Below are 26,708 nucleotides of genomic sequence, written 5' to 3'. Positions count from 1 at the left end.
TAATGAACAATCCAAATACTACACTAAACCTATAGGAAAACATACATCAATTCTTTGAACTATAAATTTTCATCCTTGTTGATTCAAAATCTATCAATCTTGAACATACTATTGATTTCAATGAAAGAAACAAAATTTCTTTGTCTAAATGCAAATTCTAAATGTTCTATGGCCCTGATTATCTAATTGTTACATTAATTTTCTCTATTTCTTTGTTTGATTCTAATATTTTTGATGCTTTGACATTCACAGTAAAATCTAAAAATATGAATTTAACAAATAATTATAGATTTATTGGGATCCTTTGTGATGTTTATTACAAAGTCATGTCTATAACACTAGATCCATTGATTAGAAATGAAACTATAATTTTTCAAGCTAACTCAAACGCATGCAAGAGAATTGTTAAAGACCTTCCAAAATATTTGAGCTATTTGTCCAATTCCGTACTCCTTTAAGGCATCAATTTTCAATTCACCACTCGTAACATGACCAACCTACGTAATTGGAGTTTACATACATCATATTTATGAATGAATGAAAGGTTGAAGATTGTTCTTATCTCTTATATTGTCTATTCAAGCAAGTCTGTTTGACATTATTATTGAAGCTGTTTTAAAAAAAATGTTTAATTTAAAATTAAATTTAATAAATTTTAATTATTAAAATATTAAAATAATAAAATATTTTTTTAAAATTATTTTTTTTAATAACATTTAAAATAATGCTTTTTCCTTAAAAACAGTTTGATGTTGAAGCCATGATGCAAGATAGATACTTAATAAAAGTCAACCTTGCGCCCAATCTATTGGGCTTTGCTCGACTTGTGCTTTCGATGCATCAGAAACCAAAGGAGTGCATGTTTTGTGGCCTAAAGAAGAAACTTCAAAATGCAGAAGGTGGAGAGAAAACAAAGAAGAGAAGTGAGTATTAATTTTAGCTAATATTATCTTAACAATAGTCCCTCCAATCCTCTAAATCTTTTGTTTTCTTGAAAAAACCCCAGAAAGATTCAATACAAATAATTAAAAGTTTCAAAAATTCAAAATAAATAAATCTCTCTTGTGATCTTGCTTTAGAATTGAAAAATCCTTAATTAATAAAATTGGAAGCAAGCTTGTTTATTAACTAAATTAAAATTTTGAGAAATAGGTAGTAGGTGTCCTATTTTGTAAAGGGAAAAAATTCATATTTACAAAAAAAGGGAAAAATTCATAATTACGAGAAAAAGAAGAATCTCCAGGATTTCAGGAAAAAACGGTCATCTTACGCCGTGGAAAGGCAAAGCCGCCAATGGAGAAAATATGAAGTCGAGGGTAAGTAGTTCAAAAAATGCTTTTCTGAACTCTGACGTGAACTCTTTTGTCAACGTAATCTCTCTCTCTCTCCTCGCTTGCTCCTCTCTCTCTCTCTGCCAAATTGCAGGTTTTGCACTCGCCGAATTGGCCCTTTCGAGAGAGGGTCCGTACCCCTCTCTCTTTTTCATCTAATTTGAACACTCAGTCCCCACTGCCCCAAATGGAGAAAACACGAGAAATTGCGGTCTCCCAGATGAGGAAATCAGTTGAGAAGCTTGGTTCATCAACTGAGGTATTTTTCATGTAATGCTCATAGTCTTAGAGTTTTGTGTGGGTAACGTATACATAATTATTTTGCGTTCAAGTTCGCTTCTTTATTTCAGGTCTTCATTGATTCTGTGTGTGTGGTATTTGTTGATTAAAGTTTATTTTAGTAATCGATTATATTGGTTTTGGATTTGCAGAGTTATGGGGATACATCACTTATGAGATTCTTGATTGCGAGGTCAATGGACCCAGAGAAGGCAGCAAAGATGTTTGTGCAGTGGCAGAAATGGAGGGCTGAGTTTGTTCCCAATGGGTTTATACCAGACTCTGAAGTTCAAGATGAACTGGAAACAAGGAAAATATATTTGCAGAGTTTAACGAAAGAGGGATATCCAGTGTTGATTGTCAAAGCAAGCAAGCATTTTCCTGCAAAGGATCAACTACAATTCAAGAGTAATTATCTCAACTCTATTATTGCACCTTTTTCCTTTTGTAGCAATTGATTAGTTTATAGTTCATACATGCTATTCAATTTTTGTTCTAGTCCATCAAATTTTGTTTGTTTGATGAATGATGCCTTTTAATCTAGATCATGAAAAAGTAAAGTTTTGACATAAAAGTGGGCGGATGATTAGGACTGCTTGGACTGTATCACTTGTTTCTTTTTGTGACATATGCTGGCTTCCATTATTGAACTATTGTCTGGTATTGTGTTAGTTACTATGTGCTTTAGGATCATACTGCCCAATGGAAATTATATTTGTATGTTCTTAATCATGATTGGCATGAATGCTTTTTCTGGAAAGTGATCCTCTTATTTCAAAGGTTGTATTTGAAATCTGTAAAAGATGGTGCCCATCCATATAAAAATGAAGAGATTAGGCCAGTGAATGAAAGCCTCCTAAATATGGGAAATAGAACAATATTATGAGTTTCACGGGCCTAGTGGATTTTAGTTTCAAGCAACTTCATTGTATATGTTTTTTAGATGATGGAACCATAAAAACTAAACTCTTTGAATCGGTTACTTGTCGGAATTTGGACATATATAATCAGTTTATATAGGCAGTTTATTTGCTCACTTTTGTTTGTAGGAAATCAATATTAATCTCCAGGTTTTTCTTGAGTTTGTTTGTCCCTACAATTAGTTCTATAGTACATTGTAGTTCTTCAAGAGACTCAATTGGTTCTGCAAATCCCCTATCATAAATATTCTGTATTCTTGTTTCTGCATGCTCAAAAGTGTGGCTGATAGTCCATCACTAATCTGATTATAATTAATTATATGTCCATAATTATGTCATGTAGGCAAAGTAAACAAGGGGATGTTCTCATTTGGGAATACCTTTGAAGCTGCTTCCTAAATGCATTTCATGACCTTCCTTCCCTAAAATAGATGGGTGAAAATGTTCTATAGGTCATGCTGGGCTGCTTTGGGGTCAGAATTATGCAATTTATAGTATACCAACAATATGATTGGCATTGATGGATCTGAATGCTGCCTCAATTAGGATATCAGTGTTTATATTTCAGCTTCATATGCCGTTTGCTGTATGTACATAAAAAGCATTGGCTTATCCTTATAATTTAAGAATAAATTCAACTTCCTGCATTCATTTTCATGTTAATGCCTAGGAAGTGAGCATTTAACTCATAGTTTCACCTCTTGGTGCAGAGTTCGTGGTTCATTTACTAGACAAAACGATTGCAAGGTAACACTTTATTTAGTGCTTAATGTGATTAGAGACTTGCTTAGAGGATCATTCTTCTATCTGGGTTCATTTGCATGAATGTCTAAATGATGTGGTGGTATGATTAATTAGAAGGCATCACAGGCATCACATTAATACTGAAAGTTGTCATAACTTCACTATAGAAGAATATTTTTAATTGCAATGGCTGTTCAGAGCATGGTTTAGTGCTGGATGGTTTAACTGTTCTAAGCAAAATTATGAATATATAGGGTTAAGCTATCACTCTCCATTAGTTGTTTATGGTGTTACATACTAACAACATTTATAAAGATAGAGAGATCTGTGTTAACTAAGTAGCATGTGTGCGAGTAAAGGGGAGTTGTGGCAAGTTGCATAAGTCTTGGGTACATCTGGACTGAAACTAGGAAATTAGAGTTTCAGATGCCGAACCTGAAAAGGGTTTAGTCTACAAGGATGCAAGAAGCTTTATCTTCTTAAAGTAGTTCATAAAGATTTATAAAGTTTGAGTTCTGCCCAACTGATGGTTTCTCAATAAGATATTACCAAAATAGTTTTTAGTGCAAAGGTTGTAAATATGCCCATTTAAATAACAGTAAGAAGAAATTGAGCAGATGATGGATTTATATTTTGAAATTTCAGAATCTTAATATTTTAAAATGTGCATGCATGTGCGAAAACTGAATAAACATTGAGATCCAGCATTTTCTTTTTAAACTTGATAACTAATCAGATAGATAGTGTTTAACAGTGGGAGAAAATATGATAATTTTTTGTAAGTTTTGGTTCTGCTTATATCTTCGTCCCAGCAGCTGGTTTACCATTGCAATTCCAGTTTGGGGTGCTCTTGAAATGTATTTCTTCTCAAATTCATTTATGTATTCACATCTTCTTAGGAGCTATATTTGTCAAAAGCCTTTTTAATGGCTTATGTCTTTATATAGCATGCTTCCTATGACTACTTACTCTTTTTATAGTGATACATTCTTAAATACAAAAACTGGTTTCTTAAGGGATTTAACTGACATTTCAGCTCATTCAAAGGAAGAGAAATAGGAAATGAGAAGTTGATTGGCATTCTCGATCTGCAGCAAATTACATATAGGAACATTGATGCACGTGGTTTAATCACCGGTTTTCAATTTTTGCAGGTAACACCTATTTGTAACTAATCATACACCCACATGTTCTGTGGGTTTTAACGATTATAAATTGAGAACATAATTTTCATTTATACCCTCCTGTTTAGGGATTTACAGCAAATTTTTAAAAATATTTAATTAGTAACCTATGGTAGGAATAATCATAGTAAGAATATGAGCAAGACATTCACTTTCTTGTGGCATTTCTATTATCGAGTAACAATTGGTTACAGACTTATAGTTCACTAACAAGATCGCTTCCATAGTTAAACGACCGGGCATGAAAACCAAATTGATTGAGAGAGATAGAAGTATCATGACGTAGTCGATGCTACACAACTCTCTCCCACAACTTCATAGTATGGCTCATGAGTTTAATTCCCCTATAGTTTGAGCAACTCTGTATGTCTCCCTTATTTTTAAAAATAGGTACTAAAATACTCTTCCTCCATTTATCAGACATTTTCTTTGAGTTTAGAATCTTATTAAATAATTTAGTTAACCATGCCACTCTCATATCTCCCAAATACTTCCACACTTCAATTGGTATTTCATCGGGTCCACAGGCTTTACCCACTTTCATTCTCTTAAGTGCTTCCTTTACTTCTAATTATCTAATTCTTCTAGTATAATTCACATTCTTTTCTGTTGTTCTATAATCTATATTCACGCTATTACCATTTTGACTATTATTAAAGAGATCATTAAAATAATTTCTCCATCTTTCTTTAATGTCCTCATCTTTTACTAACACTTTTCCTTCTTTATCCTTGATGCACCTAACTTGATTGAGATCTTGACATTTCCTTTTTCTCCTCCTTGCTAATCTATAAATATCTTTCTCCCCTTCTTTAGTTTCAAGTTTCTCATATAACTTTTTAAAGGCCTGTGCTCTTGCTTGACTAACTGCCTTTTTTGCCTCTTTCTTTGCTATCTTGTACTGTTCATATGCCTCATTATTATCACATTTAGGTAATTTCTTATACCATTCCCTTTTTCTCTTCACTGCCTTTTGTACTTCCTCATTCCACCACCATCTCTCTTTTGAGGGTGATCTATGTCCTTTAGACTCTCCAAGTACTTTTCTAGCTACTTCTCTAATCTTTGATGCCATCTGTATCCACATATCATTGGCCTCCATATCCAGCTTCCATACTTCGGACTCAAGAAGCTCATTTTTAAACTTCATTTGCTTTACTCCTTTGAACTCCCACCACTTTGTTTGAGTTACACTATTTCTTCTGACCTTACTTGAATTGTTCCTAAACTTGACATCCAAGACCACCAACCGATGTTGACTTGTTAAAGCCTCTCCTGGAATGACCTTGCAATCCTTGCATAGAGCTCTATTTGTCTTCCTAGTTGAGAGGAAGTCGATTTGGCTTCTATGTTGCCCACTTTTGAAAGTCACTAAATGTGACTCTCTTTTTATAAAGTAGGTATTTGCTAGTATTAGGTCGTATGCCATAGCAAAATTTAGGATGTTTTTTCCCTCCTCATTTCGACTGCCAAAATCAAAATCTCCATGAACATTCTCATAACCTTGTCTATCACTTCCTACATGCCCATTCAAATCTCCACCAATGAAAACATTCTCTTCATTCGATATGTTTTGTATTAAATCATCCATATCTTCCCAAAATCTTTGTTTACTCTCACTGTCTAGTCCTATTTATGGGGTATAAGCACTAACTATATTTATTGTTTCTCCTTCTAGTACTAGCTTTACTAGTATAATTCTATCTCTTACTCTTTTTACAGCTATTACTGCGTCTTTCAATGTCCTGTCTATGATTATGCCCACTCCGTTCTTGTTACTCTCCTTTCCGGTAAACCACAGTTTGTACTCTAAATTACCCACTTCCTTACTTTTCTCTCTTACTCATTTAGTTTCCTGAATGCAAGCAATATTCACTCTGCAGGGATTGCCTATTAGTCTTGCTATGATGCCACACCAACAATTTTATTAGATATTTTATTAGATTTAATGGCTTCTGGAATGGACAAATATCTTTGCTATTATTATAGATATTAGATTTTGCGACAACAATATCCCCTCTGGCAATAGATAAAACAAATAAACAAAAGGTTCATAATGGAAAAGGCTAGGACATCTTCATATATGTAATAGAGGAACAATTGAACAATACCAGACAACTAACAAATATCAATATAATTTTTGGCAAGTCTTTTGTGGGAACCTGTGCCATGGTGCAAATCACACTTGAGTGTTAATTTTCAGCTTGCAAATTGTTTGGGCTCAAATCTTTTTTATATGTCTTCAGTCACTCGTGTATCCTATACCATCCTAAATTCGCATTCATGCAGGCTTACTATCCTGAGCGATTAGCAAAGCTCTACATTTTGCACATGCCACGATTCTTTGTTAGTGTTTGGAGGATGGTCTCTCGCTTCCTTGAGAAAGCAACAATGGAAAAGGTATTTTATATTGTTTAGAAATCCACATTGTTTAATTCTGTAGAAAGTCATTTATGTAGGATGTATTATGATTGTAAATTTATGCAAATACAACTTGAGACTGGCTATAATCCTCTTTGTCCTGTTGGTTTCTTTCTGAACTTCATCTAGTTAGCAATGTTGTAATTTGGGTCACTTTAGATTCTCCCCTTCTTGATTTGCAAAGAATTTGTTAAAATTGTTCTGTGATATTAATCTGCCATATAGCATTAATTGGGTTTAAATATGGCTTTGCATTGTGGTGATGAATACAGATTGTTATAGTGAGCAATGAAGAAGAAAGAACAAATTTTATAAAGGAAATTGGCGAAGAATCTTTGCCTGAGGAGTATGGTGGTCAAGCAATGCTTGTGGCTCTCCAGGATGTTACACTACCTCAGTTGGAGGTTTGAACTCGGAAATAGATTAACAAGGTGGCTGCTAGTGCAGACACAATTTTAGAAGTTATATGCATTATATGCTACTGTCAGCAAGAGGTGTTGGCTAATTCCAATTCACATGCATGTTAATCAATGTTGACTACTTATATAATCTACTGCTCTGTTCCATTGTCATTGACACTAATGGAAAGTTTCTTCATGATAAAATGGTCTCAATTGATTCATTTTATATACCTGGACATTGCAGAAACTGATTTTGCCATTGACAATCTGTCTTGGCTGAACTATGGTTGCAGTATAGAATGAGATGTCAGGATTTGAACTTTTGACTTCTGTTTTCAAGTGGTAGGTGTTCGACCAATTGAGCTATCAATTTGCTGGGTGATATTATTATTATTATTATTATTATAAACTTGTTGGATGATTTTATACATGATTTTAGGCCTGTTGTATATATATAGTGGCTAAAAAATATAAAATAATAAGAAACCATATGCTTAATCAAGCAAATGTAGTCATTGGATTGCAAACCCAGCAGACTCTAGTCATTAGATTTTGAAGTATTAACTTGTTTCTCAGTCACCTTTTCTTTGATCACACAGAAAGCGCAGTCTTCTCCTGTTACTATATTATCACACAAATAAAATAATTTGCCGATATTATTCAGCAAAAAAATTTAATTTTTATGAAAGCACTATTAAAAAAAAAGAAAGAAAAGAAACCCATTATATGATTTTTATGCTGAACAAAATTCATATATTTATCAACTTTTTTTTTTCTTTTTAATAAATTAATTTAAAAAATAAAAAAAGAAAAATACCAAACTTAAAATTTTAAAATTGTCTAATGGGTATAATTATAAAAATCCCTCACAATTTAAAATGTTAATTTTCACCATTTTTTTTAATGATTTTCACTAAATTAAGCATTAAACAGTTTGATTTTAGATTTAAAAAAAAAAAATAAGACAAGGCCCAAATTTAAATACTGTTTCTGCCTTCAAACTTAGAAAGTTAAAACCCCATCGTCTCTTTCAGCCGCCTAAACTTCTTGCTTTCTCTGTCTCAAATGGCGACTCTCACTCACCCGCACCAGCAAACTCATCTATTCTCCAAAATCTACCTCAAACCCAAACCAAAATTTACTACTTCACCTTCCAGAATTCGAATGTCCCTCCAAGAAAACGCCCCCTCCCTCGCCGTCGTGGGCGTCACAGGCGCAGTGGGTCAGGAATTCCTTTCCGTCCTATCCGACCGTGACTTCCCTTATCGCTCTATCAAAATGCTTGCCTCCAAACGCTCTGCTGGGAAACAGCTCTCTTTCCAGGACAGGAACTACACGATCGAGGAACTGACAGCGGAGAGCTTCGATGGGATTGACATTGCGCTGTTCAGTGCTGGAGGGTCTATTAGTAAGCAGTTTGGGCCTGTGGCGGTGGAGAAGGGTGCGGTTGTGGTTGATAATAGTTCGGCTTTTAGGATGAATGAGGGGATTCCGCTGGTGATTCCTGAGGTGAATCCGGAGGCTATGGAAGGGATTAAGGTTGGAATGGGAAAGGGGGCTTTGATTGCGAACCCAAATTGCTCTACTATTATCTGTTTGATGGCTGCCACACCTTTGCATAGACATGCCAAGGTAAAGGGAACAAACGAAGTGAATCCCATTTTTTGGTTTTTTGTTTCAGTCTTGCTGTATCATGCTTCACATGCTAAACTTACATGCATACAGGGATGAAGTAATTCAATGAATAATAGTATTTGTCTCTTATTGGCTACTATAATTAAACTTGTGATAGTCTTTGTCTCTTATTAGCTACTGAATTGAATTTATATATATATATATATATATATATATATATATATATATATATATATAGCTTAAACCATTCGTAGAATCTTGGTTGACCTGAAAGAAAATCAAGTTTCTAATAATTTTCTTCCAGGTAGAGAGCATGTAGGTGCTTTTTTATATAATACTGGTATGCTAATAAGAATATCGTTTCTTGGTTCACAGAATTACCAACATGTAAATAAAAAACCATAAGCAGTTTAAATTTTGTGCTGATATTTAGCAACATATTAGGTTTACCATGAGATTTTTGTTGTTGATTCCAATTGGTTATTGGGTGTTGAAGGTGCAACGCATGGTTGTTAGTACTTATCAGGCAGCCAGTGGTGCTGGTGCTGCCGCAATGGAGGAGCTGGAGCTGCAGACTCGTGAGGTTTGTTCTTCCCATCCAATTTTAGATCATTAGTTGCTTCTTTTATTGTAGCTGATATTGGTCATGTTATTTGTCATTTATCTTTTGGAAAGTTTATTCTTTTTTTTTTCTTTGTTAATAAGGTCTTGGAAGGAAAACCACCCACGTGCAAAATCTTTAAGCAACAGGTTTGTCTATTTGTTGTACAATATCCCTACATATTTTTGTTGGAAATTACTTGTGTGCAATCAAGTTTCCAAACTAATTTCTTAGTGTGTGTGATATGCAGTATGCTTTTAATTTATTTTCACATAATGCACCGGTCCTATCAAATGGATACAATGAAGAGGAAATGAAATTAGTTAAAGAAACTCAAAAAATTTGGGTAAGTTCAAAAGGCGGAGCCTTTCTTCTCATTTCTTATCTCATTAGATAGATCATGATTGGTTTTGAAATTTCTATTGAATTTTTGTTAATTTTTTTTTTAATTCTTGTGTATATTATTTCCTTTTGCTTTATTTCTCAGAATGACATGAATGTTCAAGTCACTGCTACATGTATCCGAGTTCCTGTCATGCGCGCACATGCTGAAAGTGTTAATCTTCAATTTGAGAAGCCCCTTGATGAGGTAATTTAATGATGCTGAGTTTGAATGTATCTGCACTCAGCAAATAATTTCTTGACACTAATTTTTGGTTTTCCATTCATTTATTTCATCTAAATTCTTCTTAATTCGTATAATTGTAATGATACATGTTTGGAACTTAGAGGTGCTAATTATCATTGCTTTTTTCTCCTGTTTTATTTGCCGAAATGAATGCCTGAATGAAATTATTTGATTCCTTCACTTATTTTGATTTTCTGTCTTTTTATTTTAATAAAGGACTGCTGAAGTGAAAACAATTGTTGTACTTTACATGCTGTGGTCGCCAATGATTTTAACCATGAAAAGTAGTTTAAATTGGTTTCTGGTTAAAACTTGTTACCTCTTTTATACCTCTTTGACGGAACACTGCCTTTACATGGTTAAAATTATGCTCTTCTTCCTAAGCTTCTGATTTTCATTTGTCAAAAGGGATAAATTAGAATTGTAAGGGCCAATGAGTAATTGAAGCCTGTCTTCATTTTATGTATGTAGTTTTTAAAATATGCATGGGATACATTTCTAGTTGAGGATGGAAAAGCCAGAGTAAGGTAGAGAGGGGATGGGCCTGTCTGTGTGATAGCTTTTATATTTTTTTGCCCAGTGAGATCCTATCTTTTTATCTGTATTACTAATAATTTTCTGTGAGACTTGGAGAACTTTTTGTTCATTGGTATATCTTTATATCTTTAAAATTATTCTCTACAGTTGTTGCATTAGTAATTGAGGGTTATTTGATGGCTGACCTCACCTATTGCATGGAATGGTATTAGAAAATTTTCTGAGTTAAGTTGTTGTTAGAAGGAAACCCTATGCTCCACAATTTGTGAATGCCAATTTCGTGTTTTTCATATATATTCTGAGGATTTTGTGTAAATGAGGGAATACTGTGCTTAAAAAAAAAATTTAAAATAAACATGTTTATTTTGATAAAAGCTTGTTTGATAGGGGAACTTTTACTTTTTCTTCTTCATTTTTTGTTATAAATTAATGTTTTCATGGCTTCGAAGTTCAAGAGTTGATTATAATCTCTTGATTTAATGCTGCTATATGCTGTGGTAGCCAAAGAGCTTATTATATCTCTATTTTTGCGCAGAAATTTTGGCTGCATGTAGATACTGCCATAAACTAAACTGAGTTGAATCCGTTAGAGAGAATCTATGTTTTGTGTGTAGTTGCTTTTTTTTGGTCTCTTTCTTCCTCTCTAAAAATTAAGCAAACTCTTAATTTAGTAAATTTATTGTGGGTGCAGGACACAGCAAGAGATATTCTGAAGAAAGCCTCTGGGGTGGTGGTTATTGATGACCGTGCATCAAATCACTTCCCTACGCCATTGGAGGTATCAAACAAAGATGATGTTGCAGTTGGTAGAATCCGCAGGGATGTGTCTCAAGAAGGGAATCATGGGTAAAACTCATTTATGGGCCATCTGCGTTTATGCTAAATAATTGTATATCCTTTCTAACAATCTTAATCATCTTACTAATTCTGGAATTCCAAGCAGGTTGGATATCTTTGTCTGTGGAGATCAAATACGCAAGGGGGCTGCTTTTAATGCCATTCAGATAGCTGAGTTGCTGCTATAGTCCAATTAGTTTTAGTGTTGGGTTTTGTATCATGTTTAATCACTGGTGAGACGAGGTGATTTTGTATCATTTATAATTTTATTGTTGAGCTGCGGATATTTATCTTTGCATTGAGGTTGAGCAAATTTGGTTTAAGTTTTGTATCCTATGCCTTCCATTCTATAAAATCTTGTTATAATAGTCCTACAACTTGTAAGAGTCCGTTATGTCTAAGACAATGTGTACATGACAAGCACATTGAGATCAAGAAAGGGAAAGCATGGGATGGTAGCATTTCATCACGTTTGTCATCATTGGGCCCGCCAGTTCGGTAACTTGGTCACATTGATATGAGGACTAGACGGGATCTTTAGATCATTTCTGATCGATCTGCTCTAAATTAACAAGCATAGAATCACCAAAGTAGCCTTTTGCTTTAACCCGTGAAAGAGTCCAAAACCAAACAGCTGGGTGGAAAGAAAATTACTTTCTTAAGGTGGAAAATAAATCCTTAATGAAACTGTTACTCAAGCTATACTAGTTTATTCGATGATTTGCTTTTGTCTTCTAGTGGCTTTATGTAATGACGCCAACAGAATGGTTGCTCAATTTTGGTAGGGTCAAAAACAAGATGTTCAAGCTGTATTAGGTTTCTTGGCATTCCATGTGTGAATCGAAAAAAAAAAAAAAAGTTGTATGAGATTTAAAGATTTACAACTCTTTAACCAAGCCTTACTTGCTAAACAAGGCTGGCATCTCCTATCTCAACCACGGTCTCTTTTTGCTAAAATGAAGGTAAGTATTTTTCTTTTCACTCTTTTATTGAGGCTCCTACGAGTAGTACTTCATCTTTTTGATTGGACGAGTATTTTTCAGAGTAGACAGATTATCTAAAAAGGAACTAGGTGGAGAGTTGGGAATGGCCAATCAATCTTTTCCTCATAACACTCTGTTAATAGAGTTTCAGATCTCTTGCATCTTATGGCTGCTATTTGGAATATTCAAGCTATCAAGCAAAATTTTCTCCCTGAAGAAGTTGCTAATATCCTCTCCATTCCAGTTTCTCTATTTTGTACATAGGATCAATTGATTTGGCATTTTAACAAAAATGGCCAATACTTAATTAAATCAGGTTACCATGTGGCTAGATATATTAGTCATGCTACTTTTTCAACTCCTACTGCAAATCGGAGGCCTTCTACTTTTGTTGCTAATGATCGCCTTTGCACTTCAATTTGGAAAATGCATCTTCCAAGTAAATTGGCTATTTTTCTTTGAAAATTTCTTAAGGAGCGTTTGCCTTGTGGAGCCTTACTCCAGCGCTTTCCTATGATATCAAAAGAATGCAAACTGTGGTCGGACGGAATCCTTAGGCCACCTTTTCTTTCATTGTCCTAAAGCGATAGAAATATGCTTACACTCTCTTTTTAGAATTCGCACTCTATTGCTACTCAATTCTTCCATACCAGATATTTAGTTGGAACTCCTTGATGGTATTGCATCTCATGAGAATCATAAGTGTTTCACTAAATTACTTGTCTTCCTTTTGTGGTATATTTGGAAGAATAGAAAGGCTTGAATCTTTGACATCAAGGAATGGTCTTCTCAAGAGGTTATTATGAAAGCAACTAATTCTCTTGATGCTTTCCCAACTTCTTCACCTCTTACTCATTGGACACCTTTCATTCCATCCATTTTCAAAGTGAATTTTGATGCATCAGTTAATTCTCTTAGAAACATAGGCTTTGTAGCTGTTATTGCTAAGAACTCTCAACGTATAATGGTTTTGCAAACAAATTCATGGTATAATGGACTCTCTTATCCTTGAAACTTTCGCTTGTGGAGAAATTGTTCTTCTAACTAAAAATAGATCCTTTTTATCAGTTTTGATAGAAGAAAAATACTCAATTGGTAATTGCAGCTATGCAAGGAGGTCATATCTCTTTATACCTTTATAGTTTGATTAATGGTATATCTTAGGCTCTGTTTGTTTTAAAGAAAATATTTTCCTTTCATATTTTCTAGTGTTTGAGGCACTCAGTAAAATTGATCAATAGAAAATATTTTCCTGGTCAAAAAGAAAATTAAGTTATTTTTAATGAAAATGACTTTCATTTTTTAAGAGAGAAAGTCATTTTCTATTTTTTAAAATTTGATAATTTTATTAAAATGTGAACACACTTGTACATACATGAAATAAAGATATGTCATTAATTTAATATTACAACCAAACAATAAAAAATATTTTACATATATAAATTATTTTCTATAAAACAAATAAAACTTTATGTCATGACCCAACCTATGGACCGGATCGGCACTAGGACCTGGGCCCCGAGGCTTGTGGTAAGCCTAACTATTCCTCAACCCAACTCTAAGGCCCATTTGGGCCTAATTTCAAGAATTCAACTGGACAGAGTCCGGCTATAAAATGGACCTTTCAACGGGGAGTTTTTGACTCACCGGACCTGTAAACACAATATATAATCAATTGGGGAGCTCAGCTCACCCTCCACGTACTCAAATGTCACAAAAATAAATGGGAGCTCAGCTCCCTCATTCAGTCCAACATACATGCATATAATAAGTTTATAGATCCAACATGGTAATTATATTACAGACCCAAATCAAATAAATGTTTCTAACACATGCAAAAATTCTAGGAGTTAATAGAATTACACAAATATTAATAAATGACCTGCGAAGAAGAAAAGCAGGTTAACTACAACAAATATCCTCCTATAGCCTAGAAAAATAATGAACAGGAGTGAGCGTTCAACTCAAAGAGTAAAATATCAATTTTAACCATAATCTCTATAGCTATCCAAAGCTAATGCACCCTGTAGAGTGAAATGCAACATCGTCAATATTTTCACATCATAACAGCAAAAAGGTAATTTGGAGCACTCACGTACCTGATAATGTCAAACAATACATATATGGAAGCTGATCCCCTATACAGCCCTCTTAATCCAAATTGTGCCAGCGAAGAACTCAAGCTCAGACTTTCGATTAATAAACCAAATCGGGGTCCCAGCGAAGAACTCAAGCCGTGTCTACCCCGAAGGACTAGGTCCCAGCGAAGATCTCAAGCCGTGTCTACCCCGAAGGACTAGGTCCCAGCGAAGATCTCAAGCCATGTCTATCCGTCCTGTCCATAGCCAACACCACACCACACGCATGCCAACTCACGCACACTGCTCCAAATTACTACAACAATATCCATGGCACTTTAACAGTTGTGAATGCAATATAAAACGTGTCTAGAGTTTAACTACATATATACATATTTATAAGTGATGCATGGACATTCTTAAACATATAATAATATCGAAATTATAATTAAAATTAATATTTTACTCACAGATTCAATCGAAGTCACTGTGGCGGCTGGGCGGAGGAGGAAGGCTGTCCCGGATCACCTGATAATTTTATTATAATTATTTAATAAATTTGACTCAATACAAACTAAGAAAAAGATCAAAGATATCCTAAGTTTTTTCGAAAATCCGGCAGAGTCTCCCTTATACCTAGGATCTACCAAACCTGAAAAAAGGGCTTAAAACATACTTCTATATTCACAAACCATATATCCACAATTCAATCACATCACACAGCCCCTCCTGGGCCCATTCAAACAGTTATCAATCACAATATGTAAAATTACAGTTTAGTCCTTATAATTAATCATTTTTACAAAAACTACCCAAATAAGCTCTAAAAATTCTAAAACTTTGCCCGCGGTCCTTAGCAATATTACTAAGCTAATGCAAAAAGAATCATAATTTTATGAGCTATCACGAATATTTTATGGATTTTTAATCCCATTCAAGTACTAGAAAATTAAGAAAAAGTAAGGTTTGGGTTTACCTATGCTGATTCCGATCTCCGGAATTCACTCGGGACGTCTGACAACGGTGGGGTAGCCAAGATCTCGACCCAATTCCGAGACTTTTTCGGTAGCCTATCTGTCTGGCCAGAAATTCACAGACCGGGGCAACTATCGAATTTCCGAAAATTGAAGGTACCTACACGAAGCCCACAACACGGGAGTTAGTATATAATATTTATGAAATTTTCTAAGCTCATTTAATACTCAGAAAAATACTACGAAGTTTCGTGGGACGCACCAAAAAACGGTATCAGAAAATTTCGAAATTTATATTACCGCGAAGCTCTCGACAAGTGGAGCGCTCTGGTACTCTCGGTTTTCTCGTGGGATTCACGGTTTGTGAGAAATCTAGCCCAAAAATTGAAATGGGCTAAAACTTCCCGGACAAAAATTGGGCAAACCGCTCGATAGATTTTGGTGTTCTTGGAAAGCTCTCGAGGTGTAGATGGTGTTTGACACAAGACCCGGCCCAATCGGTGGCCGGATCTGTCGAATTTCGACCGGGAAGCCGAAACTGCCCGCGCGCACAGGTGAGTCTTCGCGCGCGTTTTTCCGGCCTCCTGGAGGGTCGGTTGGCCGTGGGGAGGCACTGGGCCGATGCGCCGGCGAGGTGGGGAAGGCTGGGTGGTGGTGGCGCGGCCTGAGGAGGAGGGAGGAGAGAGAAAACGAGAGAGAGAGGAGAAGAGAGGTCGGGACGCGCGGGGAAGGGAAGAAGAAGAAAAGAAAGGCCGATCCGATTCGATCGGTCCGATACGGTCTGGTTCGATTCAGCCGGTCCGATTCAGGATACAGAATTTTAAATTTTTACTCTGCCTTGGGACTGAAAATAAGACCCAAAAATTTCGAAAAAATTTTAAAAAACTCAAAAAAATTAGTAGACTCCAAATATATTTTTAATTTTGCTACGTGGTCTTTAAATTAATTTTTAAAAATCATCAAAGTTTTATATTTTTAGAAAATGGAACTCTATTTCTAAAATCCGAAAAATTTCAAATAATTTCTCAAAATTTAATTAAAATAAAATATCAATATTTATTCATAAAATAATAAATTAAAAATTATGAGTATTACACTTTATTTTTCTAAAATTTTTACCTTTATTCAATTTCATTTTGTTCCCAGAGTCATTAATGCTATAGCTTATACCTTGGCTTCCAAAATGCTCCATGAGAAATCTTTTATTTGTAACAACTTTGTATTTTTCTCTAATATCATTGCAAGTTGTTAAAAAAAAAAGGTAATGTTTTTAAATTATTTTAAAATTTTGATAATTAAAATATATTTAATTTAATTCTAAATTAATTTTTAAAAAATTTATTTTCTTAATAATAATTTCAAAAGCATAACGCTTTATCCCCTCTGTCAGTGAAAGTTGACACTTGAGTTTCACGAACGGAAAGCCCACGATTCCTCCACGCGGTAATGGTTTCAGCTAAGGTGGTGCACACTCGATAACTCCAGCAGCAACTTCGTAGGTAAGTTGGAAGGGGACCCATAAATTATTAGGAGGAGGTCATTTTCAACAGAAATCTGTCCGAAGCCATATAATATAGTAATAAAGTAAGACTAGCCTGGCTAAGAAATTTCCTAATCATATTCCAAACACAGTTCCTTCTTTGCCATCCACCTTCCTGGAAACCCACTCCCCAATCTTTCTCACCTAAAAAATTACTCATAGCTTTAGAAATTTTAAATTACAACATAAATTCATTAAATTGGAATTTATAATAATAATTATAAATTTTAATAAATTCCATGAATTTAGCGTCCGTAAGGCTTTATTATACGAGTGATTAGAAAGATGGATTAGTTAGTATCCAATTTAGGAGGAGGGGTGGTCCTACTGTGACGATGATAATTTTGCCGGTTGTGGGTGACGCTGGAGTAAAACTAGCCAATAAAAATCAAAGCATTTGCCACGTGGTTAAAGAATAAAAGAATTTCATTTATTGAATATGCACCTCAGCACTAATCACGCATTCACGCTCGCAATAGATAAAATCAGATGCACTCATGTCTCTTGTAAATTTAGTTTCCCAAATGGAAACGAAACAAATTTCGACAGCGTTACCGTAAGCTGACGTCATCATGACACGTCAGCAAATGAAGCGTGCTGCGATGGAGGGAATCATGGCCTTGCTTCCTTTGCAATATTAACATAAAAATTGACTTGGACTGATAGGAGGAGACTAAAGGGTGACTGGTGAGAGTAAAGACTGATCGAAGACTGAGGAGTGAGGACAGAGGATTGAGGAGCGTTGGCTTTTGCTGTGAGTGATACTGATACTCTGGTTTTCTTCATCTCTGGTGAGAACCTCTCAAATCTTGATGTGAATTGTGATATCATGTTGATTCTTTGTATGGGGGACATGGGCAAAATAGCCATCCAGCGATTGTACAAATAGTTAATTCGGTTTTTAATGTTTAAAGTTAGATGATTTGAGTTTTGATCTCTTAATTTCGGCTTACGTTAACTGTAAAACACGTTTGCGTTTGGAATGTGAAGAAAGGCGGCCATTAAATGAGCAGTTTTGGATCTTCTTCTGCGAGCCACAGAAGGATCTTCTTCTGCCACCCACTAATGAAACTTTCATCCTCTTAATATCAAGCCCTTCAAATTAGATCCTTCACCGTGGCGTATATTTCCTGCTTCTTTTCATTCGCTAGAATTTCTTGAACTTTCTTTTTTCTTGTCTACCTGCGCTTTGGATGATACATTCTTGACCTTCTCTTTAGAACCTTCCTTTGTTGCTGCAGCGATTCTGCTCTCTTTTGCCCCTTGATGATTCTACTGAAGAATCCCATTTTTATGAGAAAATCGTATGATTGATTAATAAAATTAATAATTTGATTGATGATTGTGTAAGTGAGTGGCTTATAATTTATTGATAGCATATCATGTATATTTTGTATTTTTTTTTTATTATAAGTATGAATTCTTAGATACTATTTTATACATAAATATAGCCTTTTGAGGTTTTGTGTCTGCGGAGGTAGCCTCTCATCAATCGAACCACGAAAATTTTTCTATCATTATTTTTATTTTCTTATCTTATATATTTTTTCTAAATTTTGACATGATATCAAATCGAATTGATTCAATTTACTCCAGCAAATCATTATTCAATGGCTTTCCTTTGGCACCATTTGTATTTTAAAAAGCCAATTTAAGAGTGCAAATATCAACTTCTAATCTATTGTTAATATTTTATTTCTTGCTTCAAATTTGGCCTAATTATTAGTTTTTTATTCATTTCATTTTAACATGGTTTCATATTTCAAGTGATTTGTTTTCCATTTAAAGCATCAAAACTTTGATGATTCGATTCAATTTCTGCCAATTAGCACTGATGATCATTCCATCTTCATTCAATTACTCATCTTTACCATTTGCAAGTAGTGCGTTGAATGATCATGAAGTGTACAACTTGAGGGAGAATATTTAAGAATTTCATGATTATGAAAAAATCTGTAATTGATTAGTAAAATTAATGATTTGATTGATGCTTGTATAAATAAGTGATTTATAATTTATTGATAGCAGCCATATTCTGTATAAATATATACTATATTACACACACAAGTGAATGGAATATGGCCTTTTGAGGTTTGAGTTTGCAGGCGTAGCCTTTTGGTAGTTGTACCATTTAATTCATTCTCATTTTATTTTCTCATATCTTTTATATTATTCCAAATCTTAACAGATTTGATTCATTTTGGATATTGGTGCTTTGGCTTGATGATTGAAAGCCCGCAGCCCCCAAAAAAATCATCCATGGATTTGGCTTTCAAAAAGATGTCTACACTAGGAGGGGGTGGATTATTGGTGGGTTTCTGGGTGGTTGTACTGAGTTTACTTTACGATTTGGGTTGAGTTTTGACAAGGGGTTTGAATGTAGGAAGGTTTAGAAGGAATTATGTGATCTGAGCTTTTAGTGTCTGGGTGGGTAGAGGTGGGTTTGGTAAGATTTTTGAGGGTGGGATCCATGGATGATGGGTTTTTTTTATTTTAGGGGGGAGTGGCCGATGATGCTAAGATGCACTCAAAGTTTGCCCGAAGGACCCAAAACTCGTCCCTACATTTACTGCCTTTGCCTTTCTAATCGGGTCAACGCTCTTCCAATTATGAGGTTTCTGTACGCATTAGTTATATAAGAGTGTTGATCTCAGAGGTGTTGTTGATTTCTGTTTCAAAATGTATACATTGTATGAATACGTGCTTTATTGGATTAGTTTCTTTTGAGAGCATTGTGCCAAGTACTTGACTAGAGATTAACAGCGTGTAATTTTGTTAGAGTTTGGGTTGATTTGGGCTGAAGTTTGGATCGTAGGGGCTCAATTGACCCAATTTAAACTTTGGGGCCGAATTGATTATGTGATGCGGTATTGGAAAAGGATTAAACTTGGGAATTATAGTCATTGTAGAGTTAGGAAGTTTAAGAGTATTTTAGGAATTTTATTTTTCTTAGGTTAATTCCTAGTTTTTGTTTAGAATTTCTAAGTGATCAACTGTATGACAATCTCCACAAAAAACTGATATGCTGATATTATGATTATTTTCATTGTGAAATGTATCTTTCTCTGCAAGTTTTTTGGATCTTCTATATTTGCAGTGGCTGATTTGTTTGTCTATATTGACTACAGAATTACTTGGATGGGTAAGACAATTCAAGTGTATGGATTCCCTTCTAGTGTTACTGCAAATGCAGTTAAGAGTTTTCTGGAAATGCATACAGGTGAAGGAACAATTTTTGCCATCAAGATAAGGGAAACCAAAAATGGGGGTCCAAGAAAATATGCTATTGTTCAATTCATGACCGTCAGAGATGCTGAATATATTCTCTCTCTGACTAATGAACGACTTTGGTATGGTACTTCATATATTAAGGCTCGGCCGATGGATCTTGATATTGTACCAAAGCCCAGGACCTTTTTGCACAGTATGGAACATATAACACTGCATTTTGGAAGTCAGTTGTCAAAAGAAAAATTTTATGTTCTATGGAAAGGTACAGATGTTTTAGTGAATTTTGGATCTGGAATGAGAAAATTGCACTTTTATCTATCTCATCATCACGTGGAGTACAAGCTTGACCTTTCCTATGAGAACATTTGGCAGATAGAGCTATATCGTCCTCGTGGTCAATTTGTGAAGTATCTTGTGATTCAGGTTGGTTCCAAATGTTCTATTTTTGGAATGATTGAATTATTTTTTCTTTATACTCTAGAAGATATGTTTATTATTGTTTAAAATGCCTTTATTTTTTTTGTTGAACCTTTGACATACCTATATGCCTTATTATTTATTGCACGGAAGAGAGGTAGTGTGGGTGGTCTCTACGTAATTTTGATATTCTTGTCTTTGTGGCTTTTCTAATAAACTGAAAGTCTTTTCAATATAGTAAGTTGGTTAAAGTTTTTTGGGTAGCCAGACATGAGCTTAGAATTCTCATTTGTTCCAGGTTTTGGTGTCTTTACTTATGGGTGGCTATCTCAATCCAATTGTTTCAACATAAAAATTTGTATTGTTTTGAAGTGCAGCGTAGATTTCAGGCCAATAATTAGTGATTGGATTACTGATTAGCATAGTCAGTAGTGCCATTATGTGACATGTACTGATGTGGAAGATATGGTTAAAGAAGGATTGTTGTGCATGTGGGATGCAGAGCACATGAGCTATAATTGTAAATTGTCTTTTCCGAATTCTTGGATGTTGGTTAGACTGCATTTGTTTTGCTGGTTCTTTTCTTCAGCATGCCATTATTTCACTCTTTTAGATTTAGTGTTTTACTTTGCAATTTTTCATTCTTAGTGTGCCACTTGGATCCATTCTGTGTACATGGATTACACCTACCTTTGCTTATGTTACATAGGTTACCATGTATCCCAAAAAGAACAAAGTAAGATACTCTTGATGGTAGAGATCTTAACTTGGTATTCTTATCAAAGTTGTAAAAAAAAAAAAAAAAAAAAAAATCTATTTCAAGGAATTGAAAAGTGTTGATGCTTGTTTAAGGTTTACTTGTTTGTGGATCTTTTCATACCAGTGATAAGGCTGGAATGCTTTTGTGTGCTGGCATAAATGTCCTACTTTATGATTCGCAGATTTGGTGTAATAATGGAAGTAGAATCCAAGAATATCCTCACTTGGGAATTGAAATCTTTATGCTATTATTTTATTGTGAAATTGTTTCCTTCTTCTTTCCATGTCCTTATGCGCTTTTAATAGCATTGGCTTAGGACTGAAATCTTCATTTGTCTGAATGTGATGCATATAATGGTTGAACTATTTGTGCAATCACGTATCTTATGCAAGATCTCAAATGCAAATTGTAAGGCTATTTTCTTTATTTTTTAGTTATATGGAGCACCACGGATTTTTGAGAAAGATATACGCCCGTCATGGAATGTGTATGAGAATCCACTTTTCAACTTTTTTAAGGATGTCCCAGATGACCAGTGGATCAGGACAACTGATTTTACTCCATCATGCCTTATTGGGCATTCAGCTGCATTATGTTTGGAACTTCCTTCCAGTCTCCGAGTTCCAAATTTTCAGGAGAACTTTGCTTATTATAAAGAAACTGAAGGAAATTTTGTTTTACAGACTGGTTCTGCTTTTTCTCGCAATCTGGATCTAGTTCCCATTGTGGGTCCTCCCTCTGGTTTCGATTTGCCATATGAAATCTTATTTCAGGTTAATTTGTTGGTTCAGAATGGGTGCCTTCCAGGGCCAGCACTTGATGCTAATTTTTACAAGTTGGTTGATCCGAGCAGAATGAATATTGTCTGCATAGAGCATGCTCTTGAGAAACTTTTTCACTTGAAAGAATGTTGTTATGAACCTTCTAGGTGGCTCAATGAACAGTATAGAAAGTATCTTATGTCTAAGAACCATCCAAAATCGCCTTCTATATCCTTAGATACTGGTTTGGTATATGTGCGCAGGGTTCAAATAACACCTTGTAAAGTGTATTTTTGTGGTCCAGAGGTTAATGTCTCAAACCGTGTGCTACGCCACTATCAGAAAGATCTCAATAACTTTCTTCGCGTGTCTTTTGTTGACGAAGAGTTGGATAAAATTCATTCAACAAATTTATCTCCGCGAGCCTCTTCTGAAAATGAGGATAGGAGAACTGCTATTTATAAAAGGATTCTCTCTACTCTTCAAAATGGAATAGTTATTGACAAGAAAAAGTTTGAGTTCCTTGCCTTTTCGTCTAGTCAGTTGCGGGAAAATTCATGCTGGATGTTTGCTTCAAGATATGGTCTGACTGCTGCAGATATAAGGGAATGGATGGGCAACTTCCGTCAGATACGAAATGTGGCTAAATATGCTGCTAGACTGGGTCAGTCCTTCGGCTCATCCACTGAAACCCTGAGTGTTAGTCGAGATGAAATTGAAATTATTCCTGACATAGAGATTGGAAGGGGCAGAACTACATATACGTTCTCTGATGGAATTGGGAAAATATCTGCCGAATTTGCTAGGAGGGTGGCCTTGAAATGTCGCTGTAAAGGTTTCACGCCATCTGCATTTCAAATTAGATATGGTGGGTATAAAGGTGTCGTGGCAGTTGATCCAACTTCTTCAAAAAAATTATCATTGAGAAAGAGCATGTGCAAGTATGAGTCTGAAAATACAAAACTGGATGTTTTAGCGTATAGCAAGTATCAGCCTTGTTTTCTGAATCGGCAACTGATTACTCTTCTGTCTACCCTTGGTGTTCCAGATTATATTTTTGAGAAAAAACAAAGAGAGGCTGTTGATCAACTTAATGCTATGTTAACAGATCCATTAAGGGCACAGGAGGCACTGGATTTGATGTCCCCAGGAGAGATTGCTAACATTCTGAAGGAAATGCTTTTGTGTGGTTATAAGCCCGATGCAGAACCATTCCTTTCAATGATGCTCCAAACATTCCGGGCATCAAAATTGCTTGATTTGCGGATGAAAACTAGGATTTTTCTTCCAAATGGAAGATCTATGATGGGATGTCTAGATGAGACTAGAACTTTGGAATACGGACAGGTATTCGTGCAATTTTCTGGTACTAGACATATGCGGCTATATGATACTTCCAACATGTTTGGAGGTAGTGGATCTGACCAGCATTTTGTGATTGAGGGAAAGGTGGTTGTAGCTAAGAACCCATGCTTGCACCCTGGTGATGTTCGTGTCTTAAGCGCTGTGAATGTGCCCGCTTTGTACCATATGGTGGATTGTGTTGTTTTTCCACAGAAAGGACAAAGGTAGATTTTGCAGTTTCTTCACTCAGCTTTATAGGCTGGATCATTCTTAGCGTATGTTGTCAATTTAGTTTCTGGTTTTGAGTTGTCACCACCAAATTCTATTTGATCATAAAGCATGGTATAAATTTGCAAATATACTTAGGCTAATGCAAGAACTTAATTAAATTACTCAATATTCTTGTTAGGCTTCTTTGAAGGACAGCAAAAGTAGGGTTCTCACAATGCAACATATGAACAAAATAATGTATTCCTGCTTCTTTGTGCATCCCTAGGCCACATTCTGAATACATTAATCTATCAGCCATGTCTGTTTTTGAAATTCTAATGCATAATAGAGTAATAGAGTACTTGTACTATGATGCTGCTTTATTAGAAATTTCTGTGTCAAAACAGTTTATTGACATCAATATCTGAATTATAATCTTAGACCTCATCCAAATGAATGTTCTGGAAGTGATTTGGATGGAGATATCTACTTTGTCTGTTGGGATACGGGTTTAATCCCACATAAGCAAATTGCACCAATGGACTATACGCCAGAGCCAACTATGCAGCTGGATCATGATGTTACGATTGAGGTATTACATTGTTAGCATTTGACAAATTATCTATTATCAAATGTAGTGATCATGTTTTCCTCCCTGGTAAGTTATTCAGTGCTTAAATTTATGAATCAAATGCTTTCTGTTGTATGGTAAATTCTAGAATTAGCATACTTGAATGTTTTATTAGTTTTTGCTTTTTCCTGCCCAACAATAACTAAGAAATATTGTACCAATTTCTCAACAATTTTTCTATTTAGTTTAGTCGAAGTGCCTTATTTCTGCGTGACCATGATTGTACTACTACACCTGCATCTATTATGTATCAAAGTCAGTTATGTGGACTTTTCACCTGATGTGTTCACACTTATATGTCTATTCTGTTAGCGAACAAATACAAAATTTTTTAGATGAACCAACAATTGACATAATTTACGCAAGAAATAAGAAGCAGATGAAAGGGAGTTGCCAATTGATAATTTTCTGAATCTCATTAAAAACTTCAAAGAGACACTTTTGACCTGGAGATTTCAATGTTTACTATCTAACAATGATATCTAGTAGTTTTATCCTTTCCTAGCCTATTCAGGTTATTTTAGGGCGCAATGATAAATTGTTCTTTTGTTTACTTTTGCACAATGTGTTGTTCTGGTTTAAAAGGGGACACTGAAAACTCTGTCATGTTTCTTGGTACAACAACAACAACAGCAACAATCAAGTCTTAATCCCAAACTAGTTGAAGTTGGTTATATGTATCTTTTTCGCCATTCAACTCTGTTGGACACCAAGTCTGCATCAATATCCTTTCTTGGTACAAAGAAGAAAAGAAAATAAAAAGTGTAGCTCAATGCTAGAGAGTTTCTAAGGGAAGAATATTTAAGTACATATTTCAATCACAGAAGAATATTTTACTGTCAATCAGAGTCATTTGCGAGTAGTGTACGTATGCTACCAATCACATTTGTCTCTATATTGTGTTTGAACAGTGAAAAAAAAGGGATATACATATGTTTTCCCTATAGATTCTCCCATGCTATTTTAAGGAAACCATATTTCCCCTTCATTTAATGATTTTCATTTTGTTTTTACAGGAAGTTGAGGAGTATTTCACCAACTACATTGTAAATGACAGTTTGGGAATAATCTCTAATGCTCACACTGTCTTTGCTGATAGGGAACATTACAAAGCAATGAGTGATCCATGCATAGAACTTGCACGTAAATTTTCAATTGCAGTTGATTTTCCAAAAACTGGAGTACCAGCTGTAATACCTCCACATCTACATGTCAAAGAATATCCTGATTTTATGGAAAAGCCTGACAAGCCCACCTATGAATCTCAGAATGTGATTGGCAAGCTTTTTCGGGAAGTGAGAGACATTGCACCGCATGCAAGTTCTATCAAGTCCTTTACTAAGGAAGTGGCGGAGCAGTGTTATGACTCTGATATGGAAGTTGATGGCTATGAGGATTACATAGATGATGCCTTTTATTACAAAAGCAGTTATGACTTTAAGTTGGGCAATCATATGGACTATTATGGCATCAGAACTGAGGCTGAAATTCTCGGTGGAAATATTATGAAAATGTCAAAATCTTTCACCAAGAGAAGGGATGCAGAAGCAATTGGAATGGCTGTGAGGTCCTTGAGGAAAGAAGCTAGGTCCTGGTTTAATGAAAAGGGAAGTAGAGTGGATTCTGAAGCTGATGATGTATATGCAAAAGCCTCAGCTTGGTATTATGTTACCTATCATCCTAGTTACTGGGGTTGCTACAATGAGGGAATGGGACGAGATCATTTTCTTAGCTTTCCATGGTGTGTTTATGACAAGCTGATCGAGATCAAGAGGAACAAAGCAAGTATAAGAAGGTCTCTACATTTGTCATCTCTGGAACGCCAGTTTAATCTTGGACTGCAGTTGAGTTGACAAGTCTTGAAATACTTGAAGATATGTATGGCGTGTGTTTTAATTCTATGACAGGAGCTTGTCTATATTCAGTTTGCCAGGGAATTAATTGATTTCACTTTCACAGCTATCAGCGGGTCACAGCTATCAGCGGGGTCTCTATAACAGGCCAATCCAGATCAAGGGGAACAAATGAAAGCATAAAGTTCTTATATTTATCACCTATATATCGTCTGTTTAGATGTGGACTGCTTTTGAGCTTTAGAAGGCTGATTGGGATGTGTGTTTACATAGTAATTCAATAATGTAAACGTTTATGTTCATAGGGTGGTAGAGCTGGCATGACTAATTTGGCAATATTATGTTATATAAGATGTTGAAAGATTGTGTGATTTGCATGATTCTCGATGCATTATCCGCTCTTAGGTG

The 26,708-nt window shown here is 35.1% G+C and overlaps 3 protein-coding genes across 5 annotated transcripts; all 3 read left to right on the top strand.

Annotated features, from left to right (window-relative positions):
- The first annotated feature begins 1,016 nt into the window (after positions 1-1,016).
- Positions 1,017-7,606, top strand: LOC110658835 (CRAL-TRIO domain-containing protein YKL091C). The gene is made up of 7 exons (XM_021816604.2): positions 1,017-1,316; positions 1,426-1,590; positions 1,763-2,018; positions 3,241-3,277; positions 4,311-4,428; positions 6,748-6,858; positions 7,152-7,606. Exons 1-7 carry the CDS (start codon positions 1,305-1,307, stop codon positions 7,287-7,289), a joined length of 837 nt encoding a protein of 278 aa, XP_021672296.2. The 5' UTR covers positions 1,017-1,304; the 3' UTR covers positions 7,290-7,606.
- A 666-nt stretch (positions 7,607-8,272) lies between these two features.
- LOC110658847 (uncharacterized) lies at positions 8,273-11,841 on the top strand. Its single transcript, XM_021816610.2, has 7 exons — positions 8,273-8,912; positions 9,412-9,498; positions 9,621-9,665; positions 9,767-9,862; positions 10,004-10,105; positions 11,373-11,527; positions 11,625-11,841. The coding sequence occupies exons 1-7, from the start codon at positions 8,346-8,348 to the stop codon at positions 11,704-11,706; spliced, it is 1,134 nt and encodes a 377-aa protein (XP_021672302.2). The 5' UTR covers positions 8,273-8,345; the 3' UTR covers positions 11,707-11,841.
- Positions 11,842-17,710: 5,869 nt separating this feature from the next.
- Positions 17,711-26,671, top strand: LOC110658863 (RNA-dependent RNA polymerase 1). 3 transcript variants are annotated; one of them, XM_058136621.1, is made up of 6 exons: positions 17,747-17,868; positions 19,282-19,403; positions 20,222-20,747; positions 21,936-23,830; positions 24,258-24,408; positions 25,464-26,671. In XM_058136621.1, the coding sequence occupies exons 3-6, from the start codon at positions 20,232-20,234 to the stop codon at positions 26,298-26,300; spliced, it is 3,399 nt and encodes a 1,132-aa protein (XP_057992604.1). In that variant the 5' UTR covers positions 17,747-17,868; positions 19,282-19,403; positions 20,222-20,231; the 3' UTR covers positions 26,301-26,671. The 3 variants fall into 3 exon arrangements, with proteins under 3 accessions (XP_021672327.2, XP_057992604.1, XP_057992603.1); XM_021816635.2 differs by lacking the exon at positions 19,282-19,403 and having other exon boundaries at positions 17,711-17,868; XM_058136620.1 differs by lacking the exons at positions 17,747-17,868; positions 19,282-19,403 and adding an exon at positions 17,991-18,439.
- Positions 26,672-26,708: the final 37 nt, after the last annotated feature.

Source organism: Hevea brasiliensis, chromosome 15, assembly GCF_030052815.1.
Source record: "Hevea brasiliensis isolate MT/VB/25A 57/8 chromosome 15, ASM3005281v1, whole genome shotgun sequence".
In the NCBI taxonomy this organism is placed as follows: Eukaryota; Viridiplantae; Streptophyta; class Magnoliopsida; order Malpighiales; family Euphorbiaceae; genus Hevea; species Hevea brasiliensis.
Note: the sequence above shows the minus strand (reverse complement) of the source record. Positions and strands in the feature narration are given on the sequence as shown.